Source organism: Squalius cephalus, assembly GCF_949319135.1.
Source record: "Squalius cephalus genome assembly, chromosome: 12".
Classification (NCBI taxonomy): domain Eukaryota; kingdom Metazoa; phylum Chordata; class Actinopteri; order Cypriniformes; family Leuciscidae; genus Squalius; species Squalius cephalus.
This window is the reverse complement of record NC_137133.1, coordinates 34315628-34341500: the sequence shown is the minus strand read 5'-3', so window position 1 is coordinate 34341500 and position 25873 is coordinate 34315628. Positions and strand designations below refer to the sequence as shown.

Sequence of the window (25873 nt, the reverse complement as noted above, 5' to 3'; positions counted from 1 at the left end):
AAGTCAGGAATTTCATTAAAAAATACATTAAATTTCATATCGTAAATCCCCATAACACTTGGAATATACGACATGTGTCGCATGGGATCATTCTGTGAGACTTCTGCTTCTTTTTTAAAACGCTTGATGCTGGCCAGAATGTGGAGCAGAATTTATACTGATAGTACAAATGCAGACAATGCCTGTAGCGCAGCTCATAGAGTCAGATTAAACGAGTGATTAATAGATGTCTGGGTAAAATGGATCCTACAGAATGACTGAGTCATCGCACACACACACACACACACACACACACACACACACACGATTGAATGCGGTAACCATGTCAATGGACCAAAGTCATTCAGCGCTGGTCTTTAAGAATGAGTTTGTGCAGAATAGATGGTTGCCATAGAAACATTTCAAAAGATGTAGCCATGTGCTTGAACACCCATTTATACCATATTTATTTTTAACCATTTTAGCATCTCCGGCTAATAGCGCTCACTCAAATCTTGATCGCACACAGTTGGTATCATCATGTCACCAGGTTTACTCTGACAGATGGCTGTTTCTCATGGGGTTTCTAATGTACTGTGACACACACACACACACACACACACACACACGCACATCTAATTCCTCTCTGATCGCATTTAATTTTTATATTTTATGATATTAGTATTTAGACTAATTCATAAAAATAGGTACACCTTAACAGTGTAGTGATATAGATGTTTTGGCTAATTATATATCAAGATCAGTAAGATATATATATATATATATATATATATATATATATATATATATATATATATATATATATTAGGGCTGTCAAACGATTAATCGCGATTAATCGCATCCAAAATAAAAGTTTGTGTTTACATAATATATGTGTGTGTATGGAGTATAATTATTTTCTATATATAAATACACACACATGCATAAATATTTAAGAAAAATGTGTTATTTATATATAAAATATTTATATATAATATAAATATATATACACAGTATATACATGCAAATATTTCTTAAATATATACATGCATGTGTGTGTATTTATATATAGTAGGGCTGAACGATTAATTGCATTTGCGATAATATCGCGATATGATGAAACGCGATTTTCTAACCGCAAAAGCTGCGATTAAACTTTGGTCACGTGACAAACGAGAGTAAAGCAGTCTGCACTACGGAGGAAGCATCAACTTGGCACGCTATTATAGACCTGGCATAGGCTACAGGAAAGAATAGTTTGTGTTTAATTTATGTGATATTGTGTTATAGATTCTCTCCAACGATTTTGTATCTATTCAGATCATTTCAGAATAGAGTCTGAGCTGTTTTAAACACAGATACGTGATGACGCTGCGTGTGCTTTATAAACAACCGTAGCTTGCTTCCTCTGTCTCACACACACGCACACGCGACACCACTCGAACCTTCCGAAAAATAATCTTTCATAAAGTTCGGAGAAGTTGAAGCGAATTACAAGGACATTCGCAGGCTGCATTGCACAAGATGCGCGATAAGATACGCGTCACGCGTGCTCTGCTTGATGTCTTGTAGTCTGGCCCGTTCAAATACTCACGCGCGCTTTGCGAAGACCGCTTGAGCATGCGGCTGTGAGCGACTCCGTCTACGTGGTTTAATGTACTTGCATCTCAAAATGCTTTTATGACGCGAAATTAATGTAAACGCAGTCAGTTATTTTAACAGACAGGACAAACCACATCTTATTTCAAAAGAGATGAAAACGTTCAGACAGCCTACCCTTAAATACTGAAAGCACTCTTTGTTTATTGTTTGTAATGTTTTTATTTCATTTGCTTTTATGTTTTGAAGCTATATTAGTTCAAATTCTTAACATATAGTTGTATTATTTAGTTTTTTAATGTGTATTTATTTTTAAAAGTACTTATAATTATAAATATTTTAAGTTTTATTAATAATATTAATTAATAAGAAAATTTTTTGATTGGCTCGTGAGGTGCCTAAAGATTCCCATCCTATTTTACAATGATGTATTGCTTGTTTTTGTTGAAATAATAGAAAAGATAAAGAGCTTAAAAAATAATCGCATATTAAATCGCAATCGCAATATTGGTGAAAATAATCGCAATTAGATTATTTTCCAAAATCGTTCAGCCCTAATATATAGAAAATAATTATACACCGTACACACACATATATTATGTAAAAACAAACTTTTATTTTGGATGCGATTAATCGCGATTAATCGTTTGACAGCCCTAATATATATATATATCATTTTTTTTACAGCAAGGATTGCTTTAAATTGATCAAAAGTAGCAGTTGAAACATTTATAATGAAAATAAATGCTGTTCTTTTGAACTTCCTATCAATCAAAGAATCTTTGTGTGTCGTGATTTCCACAAAACTATTGACACTGAAGACTGAAAATTCAGCTTTGCATCACCGGAATAAATTAAGTTTTTAAAATATATTCAAATAGAAAACAGTTCTTTTAAATTGTAATAATATTTCACAATATTACAGGTTTTACTGTATTTTTGATCAAATAAAATGCAGCCTTGCTGAGCAGAAGAGACTTTTGTGGTAAACACTAGAAGCTTGAATAAATTCCTGTTATTTTTGAAAGAATATGTCATTATTCGCTGTGTTTTTTGCCCTCCCAGCATATTAAACGCTTTACTTGCAGAAATGAAGGCACGTGCATCAGCAGTTGTGAGACCCGTAGATTCACTTTAAGAGCACACACTTTCATATATGTGTCTGCTAAACTGCCTCGCAGGAACCCTGGGGTTAATAAAGCATTATTAGATTCCACTCTGGCCATTATGGAGCACATGGATACAATGTACCTCAGTCTAAAACTGTCTCTCTCTCCCTCTCTTTCTCTCTCAGGCCCTGCATCAGCTCTATTATGATCCTAACATTGAGAATAAGAATCTGGCTCAGAAATGGCTGATGCAGGCTCAAGTGTCTCCTCAGGCCTGGCAGTTCTGTTGGGTTTTACTGAGACCAGAGAAGGTAAGAACATCCCGTTCTCTTTCTTGCACTGTCATTCCCTCCTTTTCCATCTGTGCTTGTCCTTTATACCCAAGTTAAAAGGGATATTTCACCGCTGGAAAGATGAATGTGTATTTACATTGGGTCATTTATGTAGTAGAAATGTGAAATTATTATAGAAGTTGGTGCCGGAGACAAAAAAGCCTCCGATGATGCTTAATGACGATTTTTGCGTCATCTGAGGTTTTTTTCCAGACACACAATACAGAAATCTCTCATCTCAGAGGGACATGAGGGAGGGAAGCACGGTCATTCGAAAATACTACCGGGTTTCTACTGATACAAAGCTTAATGGTGAAGTATCCCTTTAAATGGGTTGGGAATGCTGTTTCACAATGACTTTTACTATTTCTGGCAGTTGCATTGCAGCAGCTGCCGTTGCATCAACTAAACTACACATCTCAACCTCACTTTTCTATTTCATTTGGTTTCATTTGACAAAAAGATGTCATCTGAGTTATATTTCATCCCAAAATATACAAAAAATAAGTAATTATGTTTTGCATAAAGAATTTATTTGCATTGTGACTTCGCAACTTTCCATCCATTCGTAAATGCTTTGCCATGTAAACATCATTAATGTTTTATAATGAGAATTGGTTTTTTTTTGTATCACAGTAATGAAAATGGAGTGGCCAAAAATGTGTCTAATTGTCAGGGAAATAACATCATAATGCAACCGTATTAATCATCCTAAAATAAAAAATAGGTTAAAATACATGCAAAATACATTTTCTTTTGATTTGATTTCGTAATGTGATTTCTGAGTGAAATATGACCCAGTTCTTTACAGGATTCATGATATTATAACAAAGAAGGTTCTTTGGTTTATTAACATGATCATGGATCCTGGTAAGAACTGGGTCATGTTTACTCCCTAACTTGATTTTCATATTTTCTTTTACTTTGAGTCAAGTATGTTTGAGGATGAGGCCATGTCCCCCCCTGTAAAGGTCAAAGGTCACACTACCTCTAAAGGTTACGTTTATCTGTTGAATTTAGGTAGCTTCAAGTGACATTTGTTTCCTCCTTCCTTTACACAATTATTTAGCTTTATTTTTTATATTAATATATTTTATTGAATCTTTCATTTAAGAGATTCATTCAAAAACGCTGATTCATCCAGCAATGAAACAAGTGTAGTATTTATGATTGAGTCATCGAATCATTCATTCAAACAGATTTTTTTCAAATAATTTATTCAAATTAACCATTTTGAACAGACTGCGGCAATTAACATGTCAGAACCTCAAGTAAATTACATGTTATTTAGTCTCGTCTGTTCAGAATTGTGGGAGAATCGATATTTTTATTTGAAACAAGAAAATTGTGATTCTCAATTTATTCTGAATCGTGCAGCTCTAGTGTCCGTTCAAAGAATTGAGTTGTCTATTGCCTCGTCTTGCACTTGAATTGGTTTAAAATCATTTGAATGTTTAAATTGGCAAGACTTACAAACATGTGCAAATGATAAACTTTCACTCTATATGATGGTTAAACTTCACAATTACTCTTTACACATGCGTGGCGAACCGTGGGGCCGGTCTGTACGGATCATTGACAATCCATTACACCTCTTACATACAGTGGAACAAAATGTTGTTTTTGAAATGTTATTTTAAAAATGTTCAGGGAAAATGTCCTAAAATTATTATGAAAATAAGCCAAAAAATGTTGCTTGTGACACACCTTTTGTTCTTGAATTTTTTTTTTTTTTAATTACTGAGTGTAATTACTGAGTGAGTTTACTTGTCTTTAATAATGTTTGAAATTTATATTAGTTAGGCTAGTTATTTTACTATGCTATTTGAAAAAAAAAATTTGTTCGTGATATTCAGCTACAATTAAATGTTTTGCAATAAGACTAAATGTGAATGATATCTAAGTTTTTTTTTCTTTTAATTTTTTTAACCTTTTTGGAATTTAAATTAGGAATCGATAAGAATCGGAATCAATAAGCAGAACCGAAATCGGAATCGGAACCATAAAAATTCAAACCATAGCCAGCCCTACTGATCATCATAAACTTTGTGTCGACTAATGATGCAAGAAGACTTAAAGGAGAACTCGGCAACTCTAGCGAACTCTAGTCACTTCTTCGCTGATTTTTCCTTTTGTTGTCGCATGTTTTCCCCACGAGCTCCCCCTACAGCTGTGGGGGGGGCGTATATTTCACAACACGGTCGTAAAAAACTCACTTGTGGCGGCCTCCTCCCCCTCTCTACCGCTGCTCATGTGCGTTTGTTTTGATCGGAGCAAGCCAGCTGTATCGTGTGGAGCTATGTCTACCGAGGTGGGTAATCTGGTAATACATCATACATGCGTGTGTGTTTATGTCGAATTGCCGTAAAGCAATTCGTGTTTCGCGCTCGTTCTCGTTCTCGCTTTCGCTTCTCACGAGACTTCCAATTTCTATCTTGCCGGGACGGTAGTCCCCAAGTTGCAAGGTTGGTTTTCCGCCTGGGAACGCTGGGGGGAGCGGGGAAAGTCACCAATATCACCAGAACAGGTTGTTTAACCATCCAAATGAATTCTAGACAGTTTTATTAAGTTAAAAAAGTTGCCAAGTTCTCCTTTAATGCTCATTGTACAGTTCATCTGATTTCTTCTTCAAGTAGTCTATTAAAAAAAAACACACAATAAAAAACTGCATGTCTTCCTTCTTCTCCGCAGGTTCCAGAGATCCAATACTTCGGCGCCAGCGCCCTTCATACCAAGATCTCCCGCTACTGGGGCGACATCCCTGCCGAGCAGTACGACTCGCTCAAAACCCAGCTGTTTTCCCAGATCGCTCGCTTCGCCTCCGGCTCCAAGATCGTCCTTACCCGGCTGTGCGTGGCCCTCGCGTCCCTCGCCCTCAACATGATGCCCGAGGCGTGGCCGGGGGCCGTGACGGAAATGGTGCGCATGTTTCAGGAAGAGGGAGGCGAGGTGGACGGGCGCGCTCGCTGCTTGGCCCTGTTGGAGCTCCTCACGGTCCTCCCGGAGGAGTTTCAGACCAGCCGGCTGCCGCAGTACCGGAAGGGTCAGGTGAGGGGCGCTCTGGGCCGGGAGTGGGTGGCCGTTTACCCTCTCCTACAGCAGCTGTTACGGCAGCCGGACTCGCCTCCGCTGGTCAAAGCCCGCGTGCTCAAGTGTCTTTCGAGCTGGGTTCTGCTGGACGTTCCTCTGAACGAGAGCGAGGGATTGGTCGAGGCCAGCTTCACGGCGCTGGCAGATCCGGAGCTGTTCGATACGGCTGTGGAGGCCATCGTCAACACCATCTCACAGCCCGACTCACAGAGGTTAGTCTTCATCACTGCACTACTCAGATAAAACACATGCAGTGGGGAAGGAAAGCAATGGAGTGAGAGAAGTGTGATGGTAGTGTGAGAAACTGAGCTGCACAGAATTATACAAAACCAGTTGAGGAACTTTATAGAAACATAAGAAACTTGGAAGTAGGGCTGGGCGATATATCGCATGACATTGTTAGGCGCATCTCGTCAGTAAAGCCGGTTCCTTGATTTGTAGTAAATCGCCATCACCTGCTTTCAGATGGAGCGGCATTCACTACAAAGAGCCGTAGTTCACTGACAAGCTGAGCCATATCGCATTAATATTGCGGACGTATTGCCTGCGATAATTAATGCGATATGGCTCAGCTTGTCAGTGAACTACGGCTCTTTGTAGTAAATGCCGCTCCATCTGAAAGCAGGTGATGGCGATTTACTAATCAAGGAACCGGCTTTACTGACGAGATGCGCCTAACAATGTCATGCGATATATCGCCCAGTCCTACTTGGAAGTGTACAAATGCAATGTTTTGCACACCTAGCGATGGCTGGTGAATTGAGAATTTTTTTCTGGCCATTAATATGTTTTGCATTATTTATAATGAACCTGTCACGGAAATTGCTTATTATTGACTTATTATTTCACCCCAAAATCAAAATAAATTAAAAAAGAATATATTGCTTGAAGAAAATTTAAGCAATATAAATTCTTATATTTATTATATAAGAATTTATAATAAATATATTATGTAAGAGTAATATATTTATTATATTAATATTAATATATTTATATATATATATATATATATTTATTTTAATTAATATATTTATACTTATATTATATAATATAATATCACACTATATTTATATTTATACTTAAGTAATATATTTAAAGCCCCCAATTCTTATATATATTTGTGCTTCCTAAAATTCATGCTGACAATAAATACTCTAGTTATTAACAGTTAATTTATTAAAATGTTTAAAATGATCATTCATTTAAAACATTATAATTTATACAATTAATGTATTACAGGAATTATTTATTACAGTTATGCAAATCTTATGAGCATCAGCAAGGGGAAGTAAACAGTCCGGACTAATGAGAATTTGTCAAGTTTATTTTCTTTTTAGCCACTTACATGGAACAAAAATTTTGTTTTTGAAATGTTGTTTAAAACATTTTGGGGGAAATCCTTAATTACGATACTATCGCAATACTTTAAGTTAAAATAAAGAAAAGTTTTCAAAATTATTATTATTTATTAAGACCTATAGTAAAAATGTAACAGAAATGTACATGGTGTAAATGTACAAATTGGCTTGGATATGGTCATGGTCCCCAATGCACAGGGCAATGGTGACACCAGAATAGAAATATTCATGATTCTGAAGCTGAATATATAGAATTATTAGACACATATGCTTGCACTCTCACTGACTACATATATTTAAAATAACGTAGGCCCTTTTTACTGGTAAAATCAGACATTTGGCATTATGAGGACCCGCAAATATTCCCCCATGGCATTATTATACATTATATTCAACATTAAATATAGTAGTTTAATATATTAATGTCACTGAAACTCTCTTCAATGCAGCCATTCGTTGGATCACTTACACAGACTTTCCCTGTGCTCGCTATGTACTGTCTCTGCCTCTATTAACGCACTTAAGTGATAAGAATAGACCATCTAAAAATCTTTGAATCATCATACTACAAAAATTAAAAATGTGATATGGTGATTTAAATGATGTTTGTGCTTTCACTTTGAGGAGTGCCGCTCCAGCGCGGATGCGTTTCCGATCTCAGTCAATCCCTGTTCTTCATATAAAGCGATCGTGTCTCTTCATAAGACTTGGATTAACCGCTCAATTGATTATTTTTCAATGCCTTTATGACCTTTTTTTAGATCATTTAAGTTTTAGGGGAATGGACTTTTAATAGAGGGACAGAAATCTCTCAGGTATCATAAAAAGTTTGGAAGTTGAACGAAATCCTTTAGGCAGGGACACACCAAGCCGACGGTCGGCCGATCGAACAACGTCAAGCCGTTTTTGAGCATCGGTCGGCTCAGTTTTTCCGGTGTGTTCTGCGCCGTCGGCTCTAGACGGACACGTGTGGGTTTTTTGGGCTGATTCAGCATGTTGATTCAGCGTCGGGCCGTTGGTGTAAAGGAGAACTCTGATTAGCTTTACGAACGAGTCAGTGCACTTTATGCAATAAATTATATATATATATTTTTTTAATTTACGATAAAATATGACCTGGACAAGTTCTTGCGAGATGCACCCAAATATATATTTTATAATGTGCAATTTTAGTAGCTCTCAATCCAGTGTCGGACTATTGTTCTTACATTGTGATTTTACATCATAATTGCATTATTAATAATCGCACCAGTCTTTTTTTGCAAAGAGCAAAGCATTTTTAAATTTGAGTTATTAGTAGCTATTGTTTATATGTTATATATACACTTATAATAAGTATATATAGATATACACTTCAGTATGCCTGCTTGAACAATATGAGATGCATATGCATCTTTAGGAATATCAGTGAATGCAAAAATGTGTACAACGTGATGGAAAGAGAGAGAAAATGGTCTGAAGGAGAACAAACACAGGTGAGAGAGAGAGAGATTGGGCAGAAGAGAGACAGAAACAAAGGCAAATTGAAACAGTCACATCAGAGGAGAGAGGGATGGGGGGGGGGTGGCGGCGGCGGCGGTGGCAGGTTTATTTCAAGGATGGCTGGCGTTTCCATGGAGACAGAGCGAGGGAGCGATGTCTTACGCTCTGGTTGGTACAGACTCGACGGGATCCCTCCCCTTCCCCCCTCAGAGAAAGCAAGAGCCAGCGGATGCTGAGGACGGGCCTTTAGAGGTGAAAGCTTCCTTGATTGTGGAAAGCTGGTGGTACGAGGTTAAAGTGCTTCTGCCCTGATGGAGACAGACAGTTGTTCACCGCTCAAGTACTTGAGTCTAATCCTGTAGTTTAATAGCTTCTACAGGTGTCTCGCACACGGTTACGGCTGAATTCACTTCGCAGTGCATGAGGGATCTGATTAGGACAGGTGACCTTTAGAGGGAGGTTTGGGTTTTTCATGGGAAGTTTGTGCAGCAGGGCTGATTGGGAGCATGGATTTTTATTCTTTGTATTTTATTTTATTTTGAGGGCTAGATTATATATTTTATTTTATTTTAAATTTAAATTTGCAATGTATTGATCAACACTTGCTGTTCTGGAACTCATGAAGTCCACAATAACAAAAACAAAAGAGCAATTTAAATTGAATTTAAAGTAATTCACCTTTAGTTAATTTATTTATATATGTATAGAATTGGTGATTATAAAATATCAATCAAATATATTAATATTATTAATCAAATACAGTATTGACTAGAGAAAAATACTAGCTGCTCCTGGCTGAATAACTTCGTAGTTTTAATAAGCCTTCTGAAACCGAACATTAACACAGAGTTATGCATATTAAGAAGAATCTCTTTGGCTCATTTTAATTACATACATAATTAAACTGCGAATTAATTCCTTCTCAATCAAACTCTGGCCGCACTGAATAAATATTGTTTAGTATTATTTAGAGCTGCACAAATCTAGATAAATTGAGTTTATTTTTTTTTATTTTTTTTTATAGATATCATGATTATCCCACGATTCTGAAAAGACAACTAAACAAAATAACATTAATTTTGCTTGAACTTCTGACAAAATATTAATTGCTGCAGCATATTTAAAAAAATTATAATAATTTGAATTAATGATTTTTTAAAAATCGGTTAATATGAATGATTCATAAACATTTCAATTGTTTCATTCCTGTATGAATTGTTTTGAACTAATCTTTTGAATAAATGATTCAATGACAAATAAAAATTTAAAGTCACTTGTCGCCACCTACTGGCGTAACGATGTAATCGATACAATCATTATTTCAAGCGCCAAGTTACTTTCAAAAGGTAATGTTCTCAGTGTTTATATCCGAATTCTGAACTATAAACTTTTATCCCGGTTTTTGTAACACAAATAATGATGCTGTGTGGTTGAAAAGACTGTGAAGCTTTCATAACTAAACATGACAACTGCTCTCTCTGGGTCAGCGGCAGTGCCAACGTGATATGAATGTCTGGATATGATTTTGCCAAAGGTTTAATAGACACAGAGGCAGATTGTTGTCATTTAGGAATAAGAACTCGCGTGGGAGTTTGAAATGAGATTTTTTTAACCATTAATCGTGCAGCTCTAGTATTATTAATGTATAATTTTGTTAATGCATTATTCGTTTTAACAGTTGCATGTGATTTTGTTTATTAGATTGGACTCCTAACTCAGGCTGCGTTTGACACCGCTGTTGTTGACAGACAGTTGATTTGATGAGTAAACACTTGGACAGTTAGCGTGCGAGTTTTTACTCTCAGCTGTCATATTTTGATCTGTTGCTGAACGTGTGAAGTGTGTGGTCGACTCACAACCACTCAAATCTCTTTGTGTTGTGCTTTGTGTTCAGTATGGCAAGCGTGTCACTTGATCTTAAAGGTCACATCAATGATTCTGCATTGATTTTTGTTATTCATTTCACCTTTGTCCTTTTCTCCATCATGCCTGGTGCCTCGTCCTCTCTCTCGTTATCCTCTGTCTTCATCACCTCATCGCCTCCTCTCACTGTTTAAACACATTACAATCAAGCCTCTCGGGAGGATGCCATTGGACCAAATGCATCCTGTTGCCAGGCAACTCATTTCATCTGTCTCCTGGTGTTTGAGGGTAATTGCACAGAGAGGCAGAGGGAGCGTCTGTGTCCGTAGAAACACAGTGAGATGGCAGAATTCAAACAAGGATAGCGAATTAGAGGTGAAAATAAGTCTGTGCTATGATAAATCAAACTCAAATTGGTGATTCTGAGAGACATGAAAGCACACACACATGATGAGAAACTCTGATCCTGAAATTAATGTTGTACTTATGCTGCATAATGTCATCCAAGGTTATTATTGTTAACTTATAATTGCTTGAATCTGATCGGTTGACGAATGTTCTAAGGTGTGCGATTATTTTGAGGGAAACGCACGGATAAAGTAGTTCCAGGCAGGTCTCGGACCGCATTACAGATCCATATCACTTCGCCAAATCATTTCAGTTATTTCAAAGGGCCAAAACCCACAACGACACTGACCAAGCAAATAAATATAGTATGTGTTGGTGATACAGTCTGTTTTGCTGTGTCTCAGACAGAAACCTGGTTAAATCAGGTCAAAAGGGTCTGAGAGGATGGAAAAGTACCTAACAAGCTCAGAGAGAAGACGTGTGTAGGTGGTTGATACAAGATGGTAATAAAAATATGTTAATTAAGATGATGGATGGCACCAAACACTGCAGGTGCAGGGAATCATGTTACCTGAGATATATATATAAAAAAAAGAAAAAGAAAAAAGGGTGTGGCCAAAGATTTTTCCACCAATAAAAAGATATCTCCAGGAAAGATGATTCTAACGGTAACAAGATCTTGAGGCGGAGCTAAAAAGAGAAAGATTGCTGATTGGCTTCCTAGTGATAAGAAAAGGTATAAGACCCGAAATTCAACCATTGCAAGTCAGATGAACAGCTGCATCTCACTTTGTTGCTTGTCAATAAAGTTAATTCTTCTGAGAACTGGAGCTTCGACTCTTGAGAGATTTCTTTGAGACCCGATCTGAGGACTTCGAAATTTCCACAACATAAACGATAGGATAAAAATGACAAATTATGTCCATGTTTTTTTCCACAAAATTATGTTTTATTATGAATGGAAAGCTCATATTCTCTTTCTCCTGCTCAAACACACACACATACAGTACGGACACACACTCGCACAGAAACGCATTGTCAGCGCTGCTCTGACGATTTTGTCAGTAAAATAGTTTAACAACTTCAAATCTATAAGACATTCTCAACGGCGCTGTTCTTGGAGCAGATAAACTTACAGTTTTGCTATTATTAGACGCGCTGCAGCCGAACACTGTTGAGACACTGAGATAATTCATACACTCTCTCTCTCTCTCTCTCTCTCTCTCTCATAACTGCATTACTAAGTGCAACGGCTCAAGCCTCCGTTACTAGCTCAAAAATTACGTTTTGGAATTAGCAACGAAGGCTTGGGATTAGATGCTTAAGATATTAGTCCTACACACAAGAGCGTTTTAAGGAGAAAAACCTGACAGAAAGTTTTGAAATGCATGATGAAGGATGTCTTGAGGTGTGTTAACCGTAGTATAAGTTGAATTATTGAATAATAATGCACTTGTCGTGGCCGCATTACCACCTCGAGTGTGCATTATTGTTTCTAATAATTCAACAGCTCGTCGTCAATTATTCCTTACATAGACTAGTAGTTTAAAGATTTTCTGAAGTCATATGATAAAATTTAAATCGTTATTCGCTGAATCTTGAACCGTGAATGAGAGCATAGATCCGATTTATCAGTGATAGTCACTCTTGGCCACTTGAATCCGGATACATTTGAAAACTCTTCTTTTTCTCTGCGTTTTGGCCTTTCGTCCACATTAAGGCCCAGTTTTTGTCCAGCGAAAGTCCAAGTGGATACATTTGAAAACGACACATTTTCCATCCATCCATTTTGAGTGCAACCTGGACACACCAGTGAGAGTTGGGATAATGTACTAATAAAATGATCGTGACAGAAGAAAAGCGTGAGAATATTATTATGGATGGTCTCTGAGTATCATCTCCGTTTGCTTTTATGATGATATACGCATGCGCAGTAAGATCATTTTAGCGTTTCAGAGGCTTCATTGTGGATGAGCAACTTTCGGAAAATGCTTAAAAATGCGTGTGTGTGGACTGAGAATGTTTTGAAAGAAAAACACGTAGCCTTTGATTAGCCCAACGTTCACCATCTTAACACAAACAGGTGTGCTGTGACATTTTCCTGATGGTGTTGAAAGCCCTTCTTGACCTTGACTGCAGTGTCATTGACATGATTATTTATTTATTTAGAGCCTATTCAAGTAAAAGCATCTTAAAACCCGAACTCATAAATAAATGCTCTCGCTAGAGCCACAGTCTCACCAGCCATAAGATCAATGAAGCCAGGAAGGACACGGCAAACACCACATTCTTCATCTAAGGATGGGTCATGACTAATTTACTAGCCATCCAACAACCAGCTAGTTTATCTAGATTTTATTTATATAGGATCTGTCAGAAATCATTCTAATTTGCTGCTTAAGAAACATTTCTGATTATTATCAATGTTAAAAACAGTTGTGCTGCTTCATTTTATTTTATTTGTGCAAACCGTGATACTTTTTTTGTAGGATTCTTTGATAAATAGAAAGTAGTAAAAAAAAACAGCATTTATTTCAAATGGAAATTTTTGTAACATTATAAATGACTTTTTTCCCCCATCAGTTTAATGCATCCTTGCAGAATAAAAGTATCAATTGCTCCAAAAAAAAAAAAAAAGTTTTTCATAAGCATTTTCCAGCTTTTCATTGTTGAACTGAGTGCGACTTTAAAAAGATTTCAAGTTTCCATTTACTAGAAATTTGGATCGCGCACTGAAAAAAGGAAAAGCTGCACGGCATGAAATGACAAAATGCCAAGCGGAGGATATTTAATATATAATAAATTAATGGAAAGCAGGATTTGACTTTTGAAATGAGCGTGTTTACACAATAAATGATTCACAATACACACGAATAGACTGAAGCGTGATCATTACTTTCAGTACTTAATGAAATGTTGCATCATTCATCTTAGATGATGTTTTAATTACTGTGCAATGTGTGCATCCTGTGATTGCCTCTTCTGTGAAAGATGCGTGCAAAACTGCATTCGAATTTGGACAGAACATTGTGTCTCTGCATGCAACGTAAGGTTTCTGCCTGACATTGGAACAGTTGGTTGCCTGAAATGCCTTTAAATGCTGCCAACATGGGTTTTGGAACAGAACTTGTGTTTACATAGTACATCAGTATCTTATTTTCTTTTTAAATAAAGAGCAAGAAATATAATCTTTTCCATGATATGAACCCTTTAGAAAAACATGAGATCCTTCAGTGATGTTTAGTGTCTGCTTGACAGCCATTCTTTTCACTGCAGAAATGGATTTAAATGAAGAAAACAAGACCTATCGAATTGTGGAACATGTCTTTGGTAAATCGCATGGACTCGTCTATAATTTATTCTCACCACATTACATCACAATCTGTGTAATATCGTCAAACTTAGCACATTCTCAGAGAAAATTATCCTGTTTTGTCACGTGATCTCCAACACAAATGTTTTGGTTGATTTACAATCAGATGCTGGAGATTTAATGATTTATTTTATCTGTAATTTTTATTGTAGATTTTGCTACAAATAAAACTAAACGGTTTGAGTCAGATTTGTCAAAAAAAATCAGATTTTTTTGTCCCTATCTGAATAAAGCCTAATAGTAATGTAACATTCTCATTTTCCACTAGATATTTTCCTCTACATCTCATCAGCAATTTCGATTTTGGCATGCTCTGCAGCAGCCGACCACTAAAGAGCGAATGCATCGTCTGTCGGCCCAACCCTACGCTGAATATTTGAGTTTCATTAGGATGTTTGCCCTAATGAAGCGCTCTTTAATGCCACAGAGCCGTGATTTCTGATGTGTCTGTCGAGCGCTGAGCCTCAGACGAGCCAGTAATGAGCTGGCGTTCATACTTTTTCTCTGTCCATACCTCATTAACATTTCCACTTGTGTGTCCTTCCTGCTGTTGACTCCAAAAAGAGGATGAGACGAGAGGGAGAGGGAGAGAGAGAGGGAAAGGACAGATTGTTCCAGAAGCGCTGAGATGGCAGCAGGGGTGAGGAACATGACAGAAGTTCATGAGGGAATGAGGTAACAGCTGTAGACAAATGAAGGAGAGCGTGATCTGATGATTTGAAGAGAAGAGAAAACTGTACATTTTGCAGATGAGAGTTAATGTTGTCCGTTGTGTTTTTGTCAAGAGAGCATTATGGGAATGTGTTTAGAAGTGAATTAGCCAAGCCAGTCATTCTAATGTACAGCATGAAATGGATATTTCACCCAAAAATTCTGTCATTAATTACTCACCCTCATGTCGTTCCAAACCATAAGACTTCTGAGAGTCTGACATCAATCTGTGAGCTTTCTGTTCCTCCATAAATAGCTTATGTCCCATTGTTTTGACTTGATGAAATCAATCGTTTTAAAATGGCATTGCAAAAGTATGGCAATGCTGACAGACATAATTATTTTAATACATATCAGATAACGGTGGAATCTATAACTTGGCAAGGTCTATTTACAGGCAAAGCAGTAGCTTGTTTAGAGATTGGCATTGTTACCAACATAGACATAGCAAATCTGATGCTATGCAAACTATGTCGATTTGTGTTTTATTACTGTCACTTTCCCTTTTTTTCTTGCAAACTCTTTTCAGTTCATGGTTCAGTTGTTGTGGCTCCAAGCTACAAGTAGTGGCCTGACCTTCTTTCCATTATTTGCGGATATGACACATAAACATGCAGTTGAATGATGAAAGTATGCAGTTTCCTGGGAAATCCATCTTGAGAGTTTATATTTTATTTTATATTTGTATAAAATTGAAATATAATTAATTATAGACTCACCATAGTTGTTTAGTGTAAGGCAAAAACACAGTTTGGAAGATGGTTTTATGTTGTACTGATGTGCTGCTCCTATTTTTAAAAAAAAATAATTTAAAAAAATGTTCAAACAAAAAAGTTACCTGTGAAGCTTTTGTGTTGCTAATGTGTGACCATGGACGACAAAACCAGTCACATGGGTAATTTTTTTTAAATTGTGATGTATACATCACCCGAAAGCTGAATAAATAAGCTTTCCATTGAAAATCTGGAATCTGAGGGTGCAAAAAAATCGAAACATTGAGAAAATCTCCTTTAAATTTGTCCATTTATGTTCGCGATTTTGCTGCATTCACTCACAAAAGTAAATGTTTTTTATGAAATTTACAAAATATCTTCATGGAACATGATCTTTACTTAATATCCTAATGATTCTTAGTATAAAAGAACAATAATTTTGACCCATACAATGTATTGTTGGCTATTGCCACAAATATACCCGTGCGACTTGTGACTGGTTTTGTGATCCAGGGTCACATATGGTTTCATGTCGAGTCCTAAGCATTGTCCGTGTGTTTCAGGTACGTGAACACTCTCCTGAAGTTGGTGCCGCAGGTGCTACAGTTACAGGAACAGTTACGAGACGCCGTACAGAATGGAGACATGGAGACGTCACATGGCATCTGTCGAATTGCCGTCTCTCTGGGAGAGAATCATTCAAGGTACAAATACGCACAATAGGTGAAGAAATGTAATTTGAGCACCATTAGAAAAGGTAAAACATTTTCTAAAAACAAATTGATAGGGCTGTTAATTTATTGTGCTAATTGGATGTTATTAATTATAAAACAAAAAAATAATTGACTTGTAAAAACCTGAATAAAAATATTTTCTAACATTATAAATGTCTTTATTGTTAATGCATCCCTGCTGAATAAAAGTAAAAAAAGAAAAACATCTTACTGTCCACAAAAATATAATTTATATAATCGGGGCTTGACATTAAGTTTTTTGCTCTCCAGCCACTGTGGCTAGTGGTTTTCCAAAGTAACTAGCCACTCAGCATTTTCACTGGCCACAATTTTGATATCGTACCATGAGGAAAACTGCCGTATAAATATTATTATTTGGCAGCAGGAATATTAGGCTGCTGTCACTTTAAGAGCTGATGTACAGACCTATTATACTATTACACATTTTCTTTCTCAACTATTTACGTTCACTTAAAACAGATACTTAAAACTGACTGTGTTTATGTGAATACTCACCAAGAATGGTATTTCGACATTATTTTGTGTGTATTTGACTGTTTAAGCGCAATAAGCAGCGAAAAACAACTCAATTTAGTACTGAGAGGTGACTTTGTTCACACACTTTGGGCAAATTATGCGCAATACACTCAATTTCATGCCGAAATTCAAGCCCTGTAACACCAAGAACATTCATCTGGAGCAAATGAACCAAGTGAGTGAGGGGAGGCGGGTTTGTGCGTCAACACGCTACCGTGTCGGAGAGATGAGAGAGAGAGAAAGCACAGCTGGTATCGTGTATCTGTGGAAAATGAGTATTGGAACCGTTTCAGTATCGAGGTGTATCGAAAAATCTATATTTTTGTCAACACTACATTGCACTGTTTATTATTTCAGACGTCTTTTTAAAAGACTACAATTGGGAGAAAAAAAAAATATATAAAGAGTTGTGGAAGGCCTATACTTCATGTTAAACATAACTATATAGCCTACTGATACAGCAAAGACAACGTCGGCAGTATTGACGTCAAAATAGGCTACAGAATATTTCATTCTGTATTGACAGGTTCAATATTTGAAAATTGCGAATTATTTATTATTATTTTTTTAAATTACATTTATATCTGCATTTATGTCAAACCCTAGAGACTTTCAAACATCCAAATGTCATTTATTCATATGAAAAACAATTTTTCATATTCTATTTTGCCCGGAAATGCTTCCAACACGCTTGCGTGGCACGTGAAAAATAGGCGTCGGTTTTCGAGCCGCGCCTGAGACATGCGTGTCACGCAGGCGGTGTGCAAGCTCTAACCTGTTAACATGGGAGCCGAAATAAAAACGGACACCCGGCCTCACACACCACTGCTGAAATCAGTCAACGGTGTTAATGTCAAGCCCTGTATATAATATTTACTGATACTGGTATGGTCAATATATCGTGTATCGCTAATGATAAAGATTTTCCAGATATGAAGCAGTGCTGGTGTGATGAAGGTCTCTTCTCCTCTTTTCTGCCAGAGCTCTGTTGGAGCAGGTGGAGCACTGGCAGAGTTTTTTGGCACTGGTGAATATGATCATGTTCTGCACGGGCATCCCCGGACACTACCCCGTCAACGAGACCACCAGCTCTCTCACACTCACCTTCTGGTACACACTACAGGTGAGCCTCACTGCTGAGATCTGAAACCGACTGCATCTCTACCTACAGTGTGCCTGTATCTGTTCAGGACCTCAGTGGTGAGCAGGTGCATAGATTAATTAGTGTATTTTTCCCTCAAATCCAGCACTTGTTGATGATAGTGATGATATATGGATGACAAAGTCTTACAGTCACACAGAAGCAGAATATAATGTCAGTTCAGGACTTGCTACTGAATTGGGAATGATTTTGACTTCAGTTACTTGTCCATACTGACATTATTTAAGCCACTTCAGTCTATTGTATGTACACAATTTTAGAGTCGCACCTGTTAGAAAACACACTGTTCATTATTTGTAATGTGTTGTCTGTGTGTTTGTTTGTGTGTAAATCTTCCCTGGAAAGAGCACAAGTTGAATTTGCTCAGCGAGTTTACTCTGGCGTTGAGTAATGATGCTCATTAAATATGCCCTTGTATCCGAGCTGCACCAATCACATCGGGTTATCTGATATAGGCGGGCCAGAGGCGAGCTAAAGATGACGACAGCGCTGTGACGTCGAAGTCATTAGTAAACATTGCAAGATGGCTGTGGATGAACACCAGTTGTTTGAAACGGCTTTGGCCGCTACAATGAACGAGTTAGACTTGACTTTTTATCTAAAAGAGGAACAGAAGACGGCGCTCGAATCGTTCCTTTGCAAGAAGGACATTTTTGCTGTTTTGCCGACGGCGAGAGTCTAATCTACCAGTTAGCTCCGCTGGTAGCTAAGCCTATGGGGCTTATTGTTGTGATTGGTCGTAGTGTTATCCAATTGCGTGATGTGAGATTTTCAAATGCATGCTTGGTGCCGCCCCTCGAGCTGGCCGATTTTCATTAGTCGATGCCAGACCATTAATCTTTCAGATTTGGGTCTGGATTTCCAGGCTAGTGTAAATATGCAGTAGTGATGGAGAGTGGCTGTTAGAGACATTGAACCGTCCTTCACACAGTATCTGTTCACCTGTGCTGTGTGTGTTTACTACAGTGTGTGTCGTCACGTGTTGAATATTCAAGAATGTCCTTTGCCTGTGTCCTTGCCTGTCTTAACAGTCTGCATTGAGTATTTTATGTATATGTTTAAAGGCTTAAATCCAGTAGCAAAACTATTAGTTTATGGATGTTCCATTCAATTTCTCCATAGAGAAATAGAATATTAACAATTTATAAACTTTTCAGTACAAACCTGCCATGCTCTCTGAGGTTAAAACACAAGTCAGTGTGATTTCAACACAAATTTTAACACTGCCGATTTTTTTCAACAGTGACCACCTTATTGCATGAAGCATTGCATATTATTATTATTTTTATTTTATTAAAAAAATATTATTTTATTTAGCTCCAGGATCCCAGCGACCCTACAAAAGACAACTGGTTTGGATAATGGATGTATGGATATTATTGCTTTATATAAAATATTTATTTATTTTATTTTTTTATTTATATTTTTTTATTCTATGAAATATAATAATTACTTTATAAAAATAAAATTTAATTATTACTAATATTAATTGGTTATCGTATTAGTCAAGGCCCCGATATACTCATGGCAAAGTTCTTTTTTGTTCTTTGCTTAGGGGTGAACAATATATAAATATGTGCTGCTGCACATTTTCCTCTCAATAACAAAATAAACACAACAAAATTGAGATTTTTTTTAAATTTTATTTTATTTTTATAATAAAGCATAAGATAAGCATCTGATCTTAGCAACGTTTGCACGAGCTCTGCAATTCGGCACTCTAGTAAAGTCACGTCACATTTACTTATATAGCACTTTATATAATAGATAGCTTAAAATCAAGCAGCTTTATCATATTAAACATGAAAAACAGTGTCAGTGTCTCGTTTCATCAGAAGTACATCTTCATTTTCTACCATAAAGCAAATCTATTTAAAAATAAATTAAATTAAACTCAAATCAACATTTCAATTATTTATTTTACTAAGTAGCTGTGTGATAAGTGATTCTGACTCACTGGCTGTAATCTTCCTTACTTTATCAGTAGTTTAGTGTTTATTTGTTGATGTCTGGCCATGTGTTTCAGGATGACATCATGTCGTTTGAGGCAGAGAAGCAGGCCGTGTATCTGCAGGTCTACAGGCCCGTGTATTTCCAGCTCGTAGACGTTTTGCTGCACAAAGCGCAGTTCCCCACGGACGAGGAGTATGCTTCCTGGTCATCAGACGAGAAGGAGCAGTTCAGGATCTACAGGTGTGTGTGTGTGTGTGTGTGTGTGTGTGTGTGTGTGTGTGTGTGTGTGTGTGTGTGTGTGTGTGTGTGTGTGTGTGTGTGTGTGTGTGTGTGTGTGTGTGATTAATTTTCTCATGAGCCTGTTGTAAAAATTTCTTCTACACTCAGCAGTTTCCTGTTGGATTTGCTGAATTGGCACAGTAGACAATGTTGCTTTTCTTATTAGGAATGTGCAATATTAAATATTATTAAAATACACAAATATTACAATTTAAAATGTATTTAAATATTTCATATTTAATGAAATATTTAATAATACTTTAATATTTAAATATTGAAAATGTGTGGCTAAAACTTTTTGATTTAATTGTCTTAAAAAACGAATATCAACACAAAGCGAGTGAAGGGTTGATACAATAATGCATTTGTGTGATGTTTGACTCTTTTAGGGTGGATATATCTGACACACTGATGTACGTCTACGAGATGCTGGGAGCCGAATTACTCAGTAACCTGTACGACAAACTCGGGCGACTCCTCACCAACACAGAACAAACACCATCATGGCAGGTCAGAAGATAATGGATTCAGTTTCCATTGTTTTTGCTGTTTCATTAAACAAACAAAGCAAAGGGGCAAACTTTTGTGCACAAGTAATTAAAATAAAACTCAAACTGATATGGCTTAGTGTGATTATAAATTGGTTAAGACTGATTTCAGTAAATAAATATATATGCTTCTTGTTTCATAGTGAAGCTCGGCTCTGTGTTCTTTTACACGAGAGCGTCTCAGAGCGGCTCAGTTCACAGAAAATGTGGCTCCACATAAAACACATAAAAAAGGCGGCTTGGGTCACTTATGAATGCGCCAACTATCTTCCCAAACTTGTAATGAGAAGCTCTTATAAACTGAATGTTGTCAACTTAAGAGAAGATGATTTAAGGGTTCCCTGTGTTTTTCCATTTCCAACATTTGAAAATGAAGAAATTAAGAGTAAGTATAAAATGAATATGAATATTTATTTTAGAAATTGTACAAATATTAGAATTAAATAAGTATTAGTACTGTAAAATTAAATTATTATAATAGAAGTATTACAATAATTAACAATTATTTGCACAAGCTCTGCAATTCGGCACTCTAGTAAAGTCACGTCACGTTTACTTATATAGCACTTTATATAATAGATTAGCTAAAAATCAAGCAGCTTTATCATATTAAACATGAAAAACAGTGTCAGTGTCTCGTTTCATCAGAAGTACAACTTCATTTTCTACCATAAAGCAAATCTATTTAAAAATAAATTCAATTAAACTCAAATCAACATTTCAGTTATTTATTTTACTAAGTAGCTGTGTGATAAGTGATTCTGACTCACTGGCTGTAATCTTCCTTACTTTATCAGTAGTAATAATTAACAATAATATTTCTTATTTTGGTTAACATTTTTATTTAGTAATAATAATATAATTATTATTATTTTATAGTCATATCAATATACAATCACAGAAATGCCTATAATTGCATATAATTAAAAAATTGTGCAGCCCCTTAAACAAAGATAGCAAATCTGGAGTTAAAAAAATAAATAAAAAACTATAAATGGTAATTACAATTTTCATCAGAAAAACGCAATTGGATTTTCCAACCCAAATCTTGCAACCCTACATGGGGTTTTTAACAGGAATGTGTCTATTTTGTTCCAGCATACAGAAGCACTGCTGTACGGATTCCAGTCCATCGCCGAAACGATAGATGTGAACTACTCTGATGTCATCCCAGGACTCATTGGCCTCATTCCACGAATCAACATAAACAACGTCCAGCTGGCTGACACCGTAATGTTCACAATCGGTGTGTGTGCTTGCGTATCGGCGCTCCTGTAACATTAAAAACAGTCGTTGTGCCATTTCTGTGTTTTAGGAAATTGTCATTTGCCATCTGAAGCAATTTAGACTGTTTTCACACACTTTGGTCAAGACCAGACAATTACACATAATTACTTTCCCACACAGACACTTAGTTTTGTGTTCCAGCCCAGATATTTACCCATTACGTGTCTCCCTGTAGGAGCGTTGGCGGAGTGGTTGGCGGATCATCCGGTGATGCTGAGCAGCGTTCTGCCACTGGTTTTGCAGGCATTGGGCAATCCAGACCTGTCTGTTTCCAGCGTCTCCACACTAAAGAAGATCTGCAGAGAGTGCAAATACGACCTGCCCCCGTACGCTGCCAATATAGTCGCTGTGTCACAGGTATTACATGCTCTAATGATGATACTAACACATATGAGACACGTTTAAACAGTTTTTCTCCTCTAAATGTCTTGCTTTTATTTCTTCTTGTATGCAGGAAGTGCTTATTAAACAGATTCACAAGGTGAGTTTGTATTTATTTCGATGAGTAAACCCATTTGGTTTTGCTCAGATAAAGCTGATTTCATAGAGCTATAAATGTTAATTTGTCGATTATGGTCAACCGTTTTGAAATCAAATTCTACTTTGCGTAGTATCCTAACCAAGGGCTACACAAAGCATCAAATGGTTTATTGATCAACATTTTGAAGCGTTGATCATTGTAGCCAATCAGAGACATATATGTTGAGTGTGTGAACACAATGGCCAATCAGAGGTGTTTAAGAATCTGTTCCACAGCGCTCAAAATACTAAGAGGAAACGCTGGTGTCATCACATTTCTAAAATTTCAGTTCCAACTTGGTATCGAAGTTGGTACTTTTGACAACACTTGTTTATGCACTGATATATCAATACATACGACAACACTAACATAAACCAATTTCAATTTGAATGTAAAGTATGTATTTAAGTCTGAGATGCATGATTTATTTTGAGATTGAATGGTTTTGTTGTGTATGGACATATGTTATTAATTTTATTTGTGCAGGTCTTTAATTTGATTTAAAAAATTCAGCAGATCCCTGGGCATAATTGTTTATCAAACATGAAATATGGTTGGCAGTGATTTTTGGCACTTCGCACAGCTTTTCCACTTTCAGTGAGGCCAAAAACAATACATGAAGCCGGAAATGCATCACACCTGGTATTACACCTGTTCCTATTTTCAATCTCTCTCTTTCTCTCTAGACGAGCCAGTGCATGTGGTTGATGCAGGCTCTGGGGTTTCTGTTGTCTGCCCTGCCGGTGGAGGAGATCTTGAGGAACCTTCAATCTCTGATCACTCCGTACATCCAACAACTGGAGAAACTAGCAGAAGAGACGGTGAGACATCAAACTGCTCGCCCTTAGTCCTCTCAGTCCTCTGGGTTTGTTTATCCGTGTGTTCGTTTGGCTCGGTCGCGTGTGAACAGACCCTGTGTCTGCGTGAGTGTGTCATAGGATGGAACATTTCTCAGCAGGAACAGATTGCCATTACTCTGGGCGCTGGAAGAGTAAACTGCAGGAGAAATCCGCTTAATGTTACCGAGAGCCCTGCATGGATTCATACTAAAGGGTTAGTTCACACAAAAATTTAAATTCTGTCATTAATTACTCGCCCTCATGTCATTCTAAGTTTGTAAGACTTTCGTTCATCTTCAGAACACAAATTAAGACATTTTTGATGAAATTTGGGAGCTTTTTGTCCCTTCATTGACAGACCAGGGACAGAGATCTCTCAGATTTCATCAAAAAGATCTTTATTTGTGTTCTGAAGATGAACGAATGTCTTACGAATTTGGAGTGACGTGAGGGTGAGTAATTAATGACAGAATTTTCATTTTTGGGTGAATTATCCCTTGAAGTAAGTGACATTTCAAGCACAATATTTGATCTATTTTTGCTGCACAAATAGAAGTGTTGCCAAAAAAAGCTGAAGCAGGATCAATGTAAAAACTCATAAAACAGCAGATCAGGGGACTGGCAGTAACTGTTGTATAATTTAAAATTATACCTATAATTGAAAATAACCTTCAAGCATTCTCTCTTTTACTGCCAAAACATTCTGGATGTAATGGAATAAGTGCTGTCCTTGTTTGTTTTGAAGTTTATACATGCTGAAAAAGAGCAAAATATTTTCGTTAGTGATGCACCAAAATTGTGGTCTGGTTGAAAATGAATTTTCAAATTTTTGAGGGCCGAAAACATTGACAGAAATGGTGACATTAATTTAATTGTCATCTTTTATGAAATCACTCAATCAATGTTTCAGCTGTGGAAAGATCAATAAAACAGCTTGTAAACAATATGTAACATTACATTAACCTCATGAAAAGCTATTGAATAACTATAAACTCGTTAGTTAGAAAAAAATAACTCTAGAGAGCAGCATTTTCCTAAATATGTATGCACAACATTATATTTTAACTTGACCTGTTGTCTTCATTATTTAATGTATGTTTGAATAAATGTCATGAAAACATTTTTTTATTACATCTAATATTTTTTTTATTAAAGGGATAGTTCACCCAAAAATGAAAATTCTGTCATTAATTACTCATCCTCACGTCGTTCCAAACCAGCAAGACTTTCGTTCATCTTCAGAACACAAATTAAGATATTTTTTATGAAATCTGAGAGCAACTTTCAAGGCCCAGAAAGGTAGTAAAGACATTGTTAAAATAGTCCATGTAACTACAGTGGTTCAACCTTAATATTATGAAGTGACGAGAATACTTTTTGTGTGCAAAACCCCCCCAAAATAACGACATTATTCAACAATCAATGGAGGGACAGAAAGCTCTCAGATTTCATCAAAAATATCTTCATTTGTGTTACTGAAGATGAACAAAAGTCTTACGGGTTTGGAACGACATGAGCGTGAGTAATTAATGACACAATTATCATTTTTGGGTGAACTAAAGGATTAATTCACTTCAGAATTGAAATTTTCTGATAATTCACTCACCCCCATGTCATCCAAGATGTTCATGTCTTTCTTTCTTCAGTCGAAAAGAAATGAATTAATGTTTTTGAGGAAAACATTCCAGGATATTTCTCTATATAGTGAACTTCAATGGGGTGCAACAGGTTGACGGTCCAAATTGCAGTTTCAGTGCAGCTTAAAAGGGCTCTACATGATCCCAGCCAAGGACTAATGGTCTTTATCTAGCCAAACGATCGGTCATATTCCAAAAAATAATTATATACTTTGTTTTTTTTTTTAACCACAAATGCTCATCTTGCACCAGCTCTGCGATGCGCCATACATTACGTAATCACGTTGGAAAGGTCACATCTTGGATGACATTGGGATGAGTAAATTATCAGGAAATTTTTATTCTGAAGTAAACTAATCCTTTAATATATCATTGACAAGTTGAAATAACTTTTCAATGATATATTAAGGGATTAGTTCA

The 25873-nt window shown here is 36.6% G+C and overlaps 1 protein-coding gene across 2 annotated transcripts in view; it reads left to right on the top strand.

Annotated features, from left to right (window-relative positions):
• ipo13b (importin 13b) overlaps positions 1–25873 on the top strand; it is a 44777-nt gene that overhangs the window by 4756 nt on the left and 14148 nt on the right. For both annotated transcript variants that reach the window (XR_013822908.1, XM_079887982.1), the window contains exons 2-11: positions 2873–2998; positions 5711–6321; positions 16521–16661; positions 18210–18351; positions 20417–20583; positions 21012–21132; positions 22269–22416; positions 22633–22814; positions 22912–22938; positions 23664–23798. Coding sequence is in view for 1 of the 2 variants with exons in the window: in XM_079887982.1 (XP_079744108.1) it covers positions 2873–2998; positions 5711–6321; positions 16521–16661; positions 18210–18351; positions 20417–20583; positions 21012–21132; positions 22269–22416; positions 22633–22814; positions 22912–22938; positions 23664–23798 (1800 nt within the window). In the remaining variant the exon portion in view is untranslated. The remainder of the gene's footprint in view (positions 1–2872; positions 2999–5710; positions 6322–16520; positions 16662–18209; positions 18352–20416; positions 20584–21011; positions 21133–22268; positions 22417–22632; positions 22815–22911; positions 22939–23663; positions 23799–25873) is intronic.